Source organism: Diabrotica undecimpunctata, chromosome 1 (assembly GCF_040954645.1).
Source record: "Diabrotica undecimpunctata isolate CICGRU chromosome 1, icDiaUnde3, whole genome shotgun sequence".
Classification (NCBI taxonomy): domain Eukaryota; kingdom Metazoa; phylum Arthropoda; class Insecta; order Coleoptera; family Chrysomelidae; genus Diabrotica; species Diabrotica undecimpunctata.
The window spans coordinates 205,838,088-205,848,880 of NC_092803.1; the positions used below are offsets into that span (position 1 = coordinate 205,838,088).

Below are 10,793 nucleotides of genomic sequence, written 5' to 3' on the forward strand. Positions count from 1 at the left end.
CCAGCGGTGTCCTTATTTGATTATTTTTTTGGGATTGAATTATTTTATTAACAATTAATTCCATTGTGATGTCTTTGTTGGTGCCTTTGTCATTCCGTGAATATTTAAATATTGTATTTAAAAGCATATATTAAGTGATAAGAAGTGTCTATCATCCACATCACCTACCTCCCTCATCAGTCTTTGGTTTACCATTTTCTTCAGTAACTTGCTCGTTGAACATGTTAAGGTGATAGGCCTATAAGAGTCAGTTTCTAGACCTGTCTTTTGTGATTTTAAAAAGGACAAGATGATGGTTTTTGACTAATTTATCAAAAATTTTGCAAAGTTAAATTGAAGATCTACAGTAATTATAACATCGCGGACAGGGGAAGATGTTTTCAAAATATATTGGTATGTCGTCAGGTCCTGGGCTAGTATTTTTAAATTCCATTAGGACATTATTCAGTTCTTTAATAGTAAAAGGCAGGTAAAGTTAATTGTTTTCTGTCTCACTTTCAGCTTATATTTTATAATTCAGGAGAGTATCACTGTAATTTTTGTTAGAAGACATATTATTAAATAGTTTAGATAATGCATTAGCTATTTTAAGAGGACAGTTTGAAATGTTATTGTTAATTTTGAGAATGTCTGTGTATATTTTAAGCCAGATATTTTCTTTATATTTTTTCATACTTAATTCGTAGAAGTTGGAGAATTTATTTCAAGAAATATATTTGGATCAGGACTCTTTTTAGCTTGTTTAGTTATAAGTTGAGCTCGACTTTCGTCAATTTAAAATTGACTTTATTTTCAATAGTTTTGAGCCTTTCTATAACAGGTATATTTATCTCAAAAGAACCCTTTCGGGCTACATCACAGACCGTTTTCAAAATGATAATTCCATCTTCAGTGCTGTTACTAGGTATACCTGCATGGGTAAAGCCACTAAATATATGGATAAAAATCCTTTAAATGTTACTAAATTTGTTATATGCCTGATCATATATACAATTACTGAGAAAATAATGTAGACATGAGAAATATGGGAACACGTAATTGGTGGAGGAAGGCGATGGATAGTGACGACTGGAGAGAAATTCTTAAGGAGGATAGGAGCCAAGCAGGGTTATAAGGCCAGAATGATGATGAGAAATTATAGTAATTGCGTTTTGACTCACCTTGTATTCGATATAAAGAAAATTAGCAATATCAATCATTTTTGAAAATTTTAACAATCAATAAAAAAATTTGGGAGCAATAGATCATTGTTATTGTGCTTCTTTTTAAGAATCTTTTCTTTTTAATTCCCTGTATAACATAATACAACTTTATATTGTTGTGATGAGAAGTGAAGAAGATTTCGAATATAAAATGTAAATGTAATAACAAAAATTGTGTTTTGTTACTCTTTGTGTAGAAATAGTAGTCTAGATAGGGACTAAGGGGTTCAATGTAAAAATAAAACAGTTATTTAACAAATCAACTAGTCTAATATATATTATATACATCTATTTACTTTCATTAAAAACAATAGAAGGATCACTAAAACTATGGATACTATCATCATAAATATCTTCAGGAACACTATCGTCTACACCGCCCAAGTACGTCGGAAAAGGTAACGGCTTCTCTGGCTTCCGTAAGGGCAACTTTGAATCATAAATAAAGCAAATAGAATTCGTCTCGCCGGGTATAGCTTGACCCGTGACCCATAGCACGTTGTGCCTCGTGTTTATTCTTAATATCTTCACTCCTTTGGCTATTCTAAAACGGTTGCCCATATGCCCAGGCATTTTCGTTCCAGGCCACACTCTCCCTTTCTCGCCACCGCCTCCTATATTACCTCCTCTTCTGTGTGTTTTTGTGACACCATGAGATGCAGGCATTCCCTTAAAACCGTGCCGCTTCATTACACCTTGGAAACCACGATCAATCCTACAATCAAAATCATAAATAATCGTTTTGAACACTACTAATCAAGAAGAAGCAGTAATAGTAACTTAGACTATTAACCGTATCACTAAATAAGTCGCAGGTATGCTATAGAATGTGACACCAATTATTCAGGTTCGGGCATTTATTATTGAAAAATTTGTGTTAAAATTCGCGTTATATTTACCCCGAGACTTGTTGAGTGATGTAATCTTTTAAGAACTACTTACGTTTTTCCACGGACGTCTATGGCATTGCCTACTTGGAAATGCATGGCTGAAATGAGCGTGCCCAAAGGTAGTACTGCGTCAGGACTCACGAAAAACCGAGCAAGTACTTGCTTTGGAATGACCCCAGACTCTTTGAAGAGACCACAGTATTCTTTTGTAAACTTGGAAGGATCTGCACCTTCAGCACCCAACAGTAAGCAAGCTTTCTTGTTGCGTACTTCTAATATTCTTTTTCTGGGAGAGTCGTATTCATCAGGGGCTATTTGTTTGATGACGTGGTTATCTAATACCTTAAAGGAGAAAAAAAGCGATTATTAAACAACCTCCTAAATTTATATAACAAAAGATTTGATCCTTACTTGTAGTAACGTGGTCTGTATATGTTTACCATTCTTTAGCCATAGAGGATACACCCCAATCTTTCTGGCTATCACTCCAGTTCTTTGCATCTCTGGTGTCCACTCAATATTCGTGGCAACTTCTCCTTTTGGCGTTATTTTACTGTACTTATCCTGTATTACTTCTTGGACAAACTTCTCATTTTCTTTGGTTACTTCTTCATCTCTTGTCTACATAAAACAACACAATAGAAAATAATTAACATTTGGCCACTTCAGCCACCTTTCATGTAAACAGGAAATGGACCAAGGTTATATGTCGTCAATAGATAAGGCATCGAAAAGGCATTAAAAAGTGTGAAAGCATTAAAATAGCGCCAAAGGAAAAAAATGTGAAAATCAATGAAAAAGTAGTCTTTTATTTCCTTTTAATACTTTCACATTATTTTTCCTGTTTATTATACATTTAAATCTTTTGTGGTTGACCCTTCAGCAAACTTTGACCTTTGACTAATAAAGAAAAAACCACAAGCACTATCAACAGCGCCAGCTGTCAACATATTAAAAGTTTTCATGTTTAATAAAGCATTGAAAATGTGTCATCATTGACATAATAATAATAATGTACCAAAAGTGACAAAAAATGAAGGAACGCCGTCAAAAGAATAAAATTCTTTTTTATACTGTTGACATTTTTTACCATTTTGATGGTTATATCAAAAATCTTAGAAAAACTAGGTGCTTTTTTGGACCTATCTAAGGCTTTCGATACTTAGGACTTTTAGGTTTAATATATATATCCTAAAATATTGCTAAACTGTAATTAACATCATAGGTATTTGTGCAATAAAAGTAATTCCCAATCAATACTAGCAAAGTAATCATTTAATCCTATACAATTTGCATTTTTAAAATCATAATAAAATTCCTCATAGTTCAGTTAATAATGCTTTTCAAAACAGTCAATTCTACAACCATAGTTGACTGGTGTATACTATTATCAAATAATGAATCAAGTGGAATAACTACATCAACATTGTTTACATTTGTAAATACTAAGTCTAGAAAGACATTACGACTATAAATTATTAATTTGAAACATGTTAAAATAACCAAAAGAAGTTGTCATTGGCATCAAATTGTTTTAATGCCTTTTCTTTTGGCGATAAATGACCTTTACAACACTAAATGCGTTTCTTGTTTAGAGACCAAAGATCTAAGGGTACTGAGATGGCTACCTGTCTACTATCATAGACATAATGGTAAATAAGATAACAAATATAAATAAATTAGTTCAAAAGTACAAGGAAACCCTTTGAACACAAAATTAATAACACAAAAAAATAATAACTAGTAAAATCTGAGGATCAATAATTGAATAACTTAGAAAAATATGAATAACGATTTGAGCATTTATGATTTATAATAAGAGATTTAGCCTTATTTGTATACTTACAACTATCACTTTCTTTGTAAACCATGTAGGATTTCTTAGTCTAGGTGGAGGATTAAGTTTAGCCATACATCTTATTTGATTGCTATTGCAGATACTGAAAAGAAAGTATTTATTACTTTTTAATTTTCATTTTAAGATATAAAAGATGCCACTTTACCAATCAGTAAAATAATATCTCAAATAAATAAAGCACTACATTTAGAATCCCCAGTCTAATTGTTATTTAAATGTCATATAACAACTATTTCTGTGAGCTACTTATAAGAGACACTGTAATATTAAGTGTGTGTATCATAATCATTATTACTAGGAATAAACAGTAACATTCTCCAGAAACAGTGAAACACCAGGGACAAAATATTCCTGATATAAGAACAGCGGAAGAAGTTGAAACTTATTAGGACAGTTCTTAATGTATTTTTGATTCTTGGAAATCACTCAAGTTAACCTGAGAACGGTGCAAAGATATCCCACTGACTTCAATACAATCAATATAAAGAAAACGACAATAACTAGCACTTTCTAATACACTTTGGAAATTTTTTACTATAAAGAGATGTGATGCAGATGAATAAATTGGAATAATAACTCCAATCTACTCTAAACTCCTTAAACTAATAACATTGCGTGGTTGATGCGGATATTTAAAAAAATGTCATGAAATTTAGAAAAAAGATCATCAATTGTGTAGTACATAAGTTCTGATTAATACTTATTAAAACGGTACATTTTTAATTTTTACCTACCTCAAAGCAAACAATTTTTCTTCTATCACTTTTAAGTTAGACTTAGTCGCTATATTCGACAATACAAGAGCCATATTAATACAACGATTTTAATTTAATTTCTACAATAACATAACCATTCCTGAAATCCAAAAATATAACCTAAAAATTAAAATCTTTTTTGTTTAATAGTAATGACAAGAGATGTCGCTGAATGAACCGCGTATTTGAAATTTAAAATATTTTTATACAGGGTGTTTATAAAGTAATGTGAAATATTATGGATCAATTTGAAGATTAAAAGTTTGTATAAACACGTATGATAAGTTTTGCCGTTATTTATATGCAGGGCGTTGAACATTTTTGTAGTAAAAGATCTGCGATTGTAAGTGAACTTTATTGATATCGCTACTGGTATACAAAACTAATATCAAAAAGCACATTTATAATACTTCGCTAAAAGTCGCTAAAAGCGACTTCTACGGTACACAAAAACGAATATGGAGATTCGTAAGAAACCAACGGAAATAAATGGTAGAATTGAAGGAATACGACATCATACCTGCAAACGAATGAGAAAGATACCTGATACCTAAGACATGAAATAGAAATCAGTTTTCAGGAAGTAGAGATAGCCATAAATTCACTCAAAAATAGAAAGTCACCAAGACCAGACGGAATATCCAACGAGTTTCTAAAACACGAAGGAGAAAGTATAACCCTTGAGATGACAAAACCTATACAAAAAATAATATTGCACTGCAAGATACCAGACGCATGAAGAAACAGCATAATGATACCAATGTTCAAGAAAGGAGATAAAGAAGACCCCAACAATTATAGAGGTATAAATCTACTGAACACCGCACTTAAACTTACCACAAATGGATATATATATTTTGGATACCAATATCAGACTTCGATTGAAGCGGTCGTATTTTGCTACACTCCGACAAATTAAAATTTAATTGATTTTAAATGTGTTTTTAAAAACCCAAAGAAATAATTTATTGAGATTGTATTTGTAGACATTCAAGTAAGTGATAACGATAAATTTGGTGTTTATTATCAATCAAATAATTACAATTCATATCTAAAACTAGCAAAGTTAATTATGCCTAATACATCGTTTTGCGCTAACTGCTCAAAGCTAACTTCTACCTCCGATAGAAAGCTCCAGAGTGATGGCTGTAAGAAACCAATACACATTTCTTGTACGGATCTGTCGGCCGAGGATCGAGTTACGGCGCAAAAAGTACGTGGTATATGTATACTTTGCAATCCATGTACTTCAAACATTGGGAATATTACTGAAATCAAGAGTTTACTAGTCGAGTTTAAAGCGGACATTAAGAAGAAAATTGAAAACTTTGATATTAAATTATCTGAATTCAGCAATAAATTAAATCAACTTGATTCTATTACAACAACAGAATTTACCGACAGCATTGTCAATGAAGCAGCTGACCGCATATCTTGTTCCAAAAATTTTTTGGTTAGAGGCGTCCCTGAAACTACAGGGGACGCACAAAATAAAAAAGATCATGATAAGAATAAAATAAATTTAGCCCTAGAAGTCATTGGATGTCAAGAAAGTCCTGTTACATTTTATAGAGTCGGTAAACCAGATCAAAATAAACGTTATCCCCGCATGATAAAAGTGATAATGAGTTCTGAACACCATACTCGAAAAATTCTTCGTAACAAAAATAAACTTTTGGAAAACAAATCAACTGAAACTTATTCTGTTATTGATGACAAGACACCTATGCAGCAACTTCGTTTAAAGGAACTTCGTACTGAGCTTGAAACTCGTAAAAATAATGGAGAAAATGACCTTACGATTAAATATGTGAATGGTTGTCCAAAGATAATGAAATTTCGTTCATAATTCTTCTGCACCAAAATTTACGGATTGGCTTCTTATGTATACAAACCTAAACTCAATTATGTCCAAATTTAATGAATTTATAAGTACTGTTCAACTTTTAAAACCTCACATTATTTTCCTAACAAAAACGTGGCTTAAATCTTCTATTCCCGACGCTCTTGTAAACATTGATAATTTCACTATATTTCGTAGAGATAGAGGTACTCGTCGTGGGGGAGGAGTATGCATCTATTTAGCAAATGAAATTACCAATACTTTTTCCATTAGTAATAAAACAATAGACGTACCCGGTATAGAAATTATCCACTTACTTATTACTAATAACTCTTTCATATTTAATATAGTTTGCATATACCGACCTCCGGATACAGTACTTACTCAGGACAATATGCTTATTAACAAACTTGAGGAATTATCATCCCTTGAAAATCTTATTGTTGTTGGAGATTTCAATTTTCCAGACATAAGCTGGCCCATTATTTCCAAAACTGATACTATCAATTCCCAAAATTTGTTTAGAAACTTTGTCATGAACTCAAATTTATTACAACTGATAACTGAACCTACAAGGTTTAGAGCGAACAATAATCCTTCAATTTTAGACTTTTTTTCACAAATGATGATCAACTAATTTCTACACTTGAAGTGTCCTCTCCTGTGGGTCTTTCTGACCACTCACTTATTACTGCTCACATTCAATTTAGTTTAACACCGCCTTGCAAAAATAATTTCGTAACGTATGCCACTACTGATTTCTTTAATGTAAATTCAGTTTTATCCCAGTTAAACTGGCAATCTATTTTTCTTAATCACTCTGATCCATCGTCAATGTGGGACTCTTTCCTTCATACTGCTATTACAACAATTTCTGATTATACAACCGAACGGCAGCTATACAGAAACCGACTAAAACCTTGGATTAACCTCTCAGCTACCCATTTAATTCGACATAAGCGAAAGCTTTGGCGAAGATATAAACTTACTGGATCCCTTGATGATTTTCTCGCCCACCGTAATTTTTCTAACCGAGTCAAACAATCTTTGCTAAAGTTAAGAACAGAATTTGAAGAATCTATCATTGCTAGTGGTAATAGTAAAAAAGTTTATCGGTACATTCGTACATCTTTATCTTCTAAAGTCTCCATACCGTTACTTCAAAAAGCTGACGGGTCTTTATGTTCTTCGAATAACGAATCTTCGGAATGTTTATCGTTATTCTTTTCTCAGGTTTTCACAAATGAACCTAACGATACCATTCCTCAAATAATGTGCCCACGTTTGTCTAAAACTCTTGACAATATATCTTTCACACCGGATGAAGTTAAACATCATTTAAGGAAACTACGAAATAATTCATCACCTGGATTAGACGGACTCACCTCTTTTTTCCTCAAACAATGTGCAGAATCTGTAGCCATCCCTATATCTCTTATAATGAATGCTTCTTTTAATCAAGGTTCTCTCCCCTCGTCCTGGAAATTGGCTTCGGTTACTCCTATATTCAAGAAAGGAAATAAACTTGATTGCAATATCTATCGTCCAATCAGCCTGGTTCCTATTGTCGGCAAGGTCATGGAATCGATTATTTCAGAAGCTATGTCTGAGTTTCTTCTTCTTCAAGAAAATATCATCCCTCACCAACAGCATGGCTTTATCAAAGGTCGTTCAACGATCACAAACTTACTTCATTGTGTAAATGATTGGTCATTATCTTTAAACAATCGAAATCCTGTCGATGTAGTCTACTTAGACTTCTCCAAAGCTTTTGACCGTGTTCCAAGACGTCGATTACTAGCTAAATTGGATCACTATGGTATCCGCGGAAAGTTGAACATTTGGATTGAAGATTTTCTATCCGATAGATACTTCAGGGTTCGTGTTGGGGAAGACCACTCACTAGATAAGCCAGTCAAGAGTGGAGTCCCACAAGGATCAGTACTTGGACCGCTACTATTTTGTGTCTACACTAGTGATCTTCCGCTCATCGTATCCAGTAAGGTTTCCATTTACGCTGATGACACGAAATTATATGTGAATCCAACTATTAACCAACATGTTCTTCAACAAGATCTTGACGCAATATTCAAATGGTCCTCAGAATGGTTACTTCCGCTTAACATTGAAAAATGCGTTGTTTTAAATATCGGCAAAAATAACCCATCACTACCGTACTTTATTAATGGACATCCCTTAAACTCGGTAACCTCCCACAATGATCTCGGAGTGATAATTAATAGTGACTTAAATTGATCTGATCACATAGTGTCGGTGTGTAAACGTGCAAACTCGAAACTGTTTTTGATCCGTAAATGTTTTACACGTATATCTCTAACTTCTGTTAGTAAACTTTACTCAATATACGTTAGACCTATTCTTGAGTTTGCCGGACCAGTGTGGAATCCAGATCTCATTCGCGATAAGATCTTACTTGAAAATGTTCAGCGTAAAGCTACAAGACTGGCATACGGTCGTGTAAGACCTAACTATGAAGATAGATTATCCATGGCTCATCTTACGACATTCGAGCAGCGACGTCTTCGAGGTGATCTAATTATGTCCTTCCGTATTTTAAAACATAACTTTGGGAACCTAAGCACCATATTCACTTTGAATCAAGACGAAAGATTAAGAGGCCATCGATACAAATTGAAAAAAGAACAAACTACTGCAAGGTCCAGGGTGAACTTCTTGCCAAATAGAATCTTTAATATCTGGAACAATTTGGATCAAGACACCATATCGGCAACTAGTATTAACATCTTTAAAAATAAACTTGATAGTAGTTTATTTTATTTATAGGATTTTTTTTTCTTTGACAGCATTATTTATTTATTTATTTATTGTCTCACCATTCAACTTTTGTATGATATACTTAATTGTTTATGTTTACTTTACTTTATAATTGGTATTAGTTTTATAAGGATGTTTTTTTTTATTTTTGATTTTTGGGCATAATAGGAGCTCGCTCCTCTGCCCTTATTTGTAATATAATAATAATAATAATAATAATAATAATAAATGTCCTAACCAACAAAATCAGTAAAACTAACAACTTTATCAGATGTAAAACAAGGATTCAGATCAGACGTAGACGCCTTATTTGTGCTAAGACAAATCACAGAAAAGGCCATTAAGTACAATAAACCAGCATATCTATTTTTATAGACCTGACAAAGGCTTTCGATGGCATCCAAGTCGAAGAAGTCTTACACCAACTGTATAAAAGAAACATTCTAATCGATATTATACAAACCATCGAAAACATCTAACACAGTATATGTCAGTACAAAGAGGAGTCAGATAGGGTGGCTCGTTAAGCCCACTTCTCTTTAATATAATATTGTATGAAATAATTCCAGCAGTACGCAAAGGTCATGATCAACAGCTACGAAATACAACATCTAAATACCCACTACTACGATGTAAAATCAATTCCAATCCAATCCATTCAATTGATGGGAAAATAATACGGTAGGAAGCAAGGTTTAGATATCTAGGAATATATATAACTAGTTACGGATATGTTGAAGAAGAAGTACGACAACAAAGTTTAAAAGTCAGTAAAGCGACGGGATCTCTTAATGACACAATCTGGAAGAACAAACACCTAACACAAGACACAAAAACAAGAATCTATAAAGCAGCAATTAGACCTATATTAACATACACGGTGGAGACAAGACCTGACACATCTAAAACGAGACGACTACTAGAAACAACAGAGATGACAATACTCCGAGGAATATCAGAGAAAAGTCTGTTGGATAGGAAGAGAAGCGAAAACATAAGAAGAGCATGAAGTATAGAAGACATGAATGGATTTTTGACCAAACGGAAACAGGAGTGAATAGAACACATTAGTAGAATAGCAGAGGATAGGATAGTACGAATAGTACGAGATAAGTCACCAAATGGACTAAGAAGTATTGGCAGACCAAGAAAAAGGTGGTGCGATAATTTAAACAATTTAGGAGGCTAATATTGAAGAAGGAACAGGCGTTAAAACCTACATACAAGACGGAAGAAGAAGAAGGAGAATATTAAATGCTGTTTGAAATCTCAAAAATTAGTTATTAATTAATATATCAAACCCATTTCTTTCCGTTTTTTATGATCGGTTTTAAATTTTTGCCGATTTCGGCATTTACTAATGATGAAATGACTTACATGTATATATTTTTTTATATGCATTAGCCAGTATGGTGATATATTAGAGCTTTGATTGAATATATGAATTCG

General features: G+C 32.9%; 1 protein-coding gene across 1 annotated transcript; it reads right to left on the reverse strand.

Annotated features, from left to right (window-relative positions):
* Positions 1-1,449: 1,449 nt before the first annotated feature.
* Positions 1,450-4,844, reverse strand: mRpL3 (mitochondrial ribosomal protein L3). Its single transcript, XM_072533297.1, has 5 exons — positions 4,685-4,844; positions 3,939-4,032; positions 2,504-2,713; positions 2,145-2,434; positions 1,450-1,917 (listed from the first exon to the last, which is right to left on the reverse strand). The coding sequence occupies exons 1-5, from the start codon at positions 4,756-4,758 to the stop codon at positions 1,491-1,493; spliced, it is 1,095 nt and encodes a 364-aa protein (XP_072389398.1). The 5' UTR covers positions 4,759-4,844; the 3' UTR covers positions 1,450-1,490.
* Positions 4,845-10,793: the final 5,949 nt, after the last annotated feature.

What these genes read in the sequence shown, in the direction of transcription:
- mRpL3 (XM_072533297.1), bottom strand. Translation starts at nt 4,758, where the DNA reads ATGGCTCTTGTATTGTCGAATATAGCGACTAAGTCTAACTTAAAAGTG. An exon ending in GAAAAATTGTTTGCTTTGAG is followed by an intron (nt 4,033 to 4,684) that starts GTAGGTAAAAAT and finishes CTTTCTTTTCAG; the next exon opens with TATCTGCAATAGCAATCAAA. An exon ending in ATAGACGTCCGTGGAAAAAC is followed by an intron (nt 1,918 to 2,144) that starts GTAAGTAGTTCT and finishes TTTTGATTGTAG; the next exon opens with GATTGATCGTGGTTTCCAAG.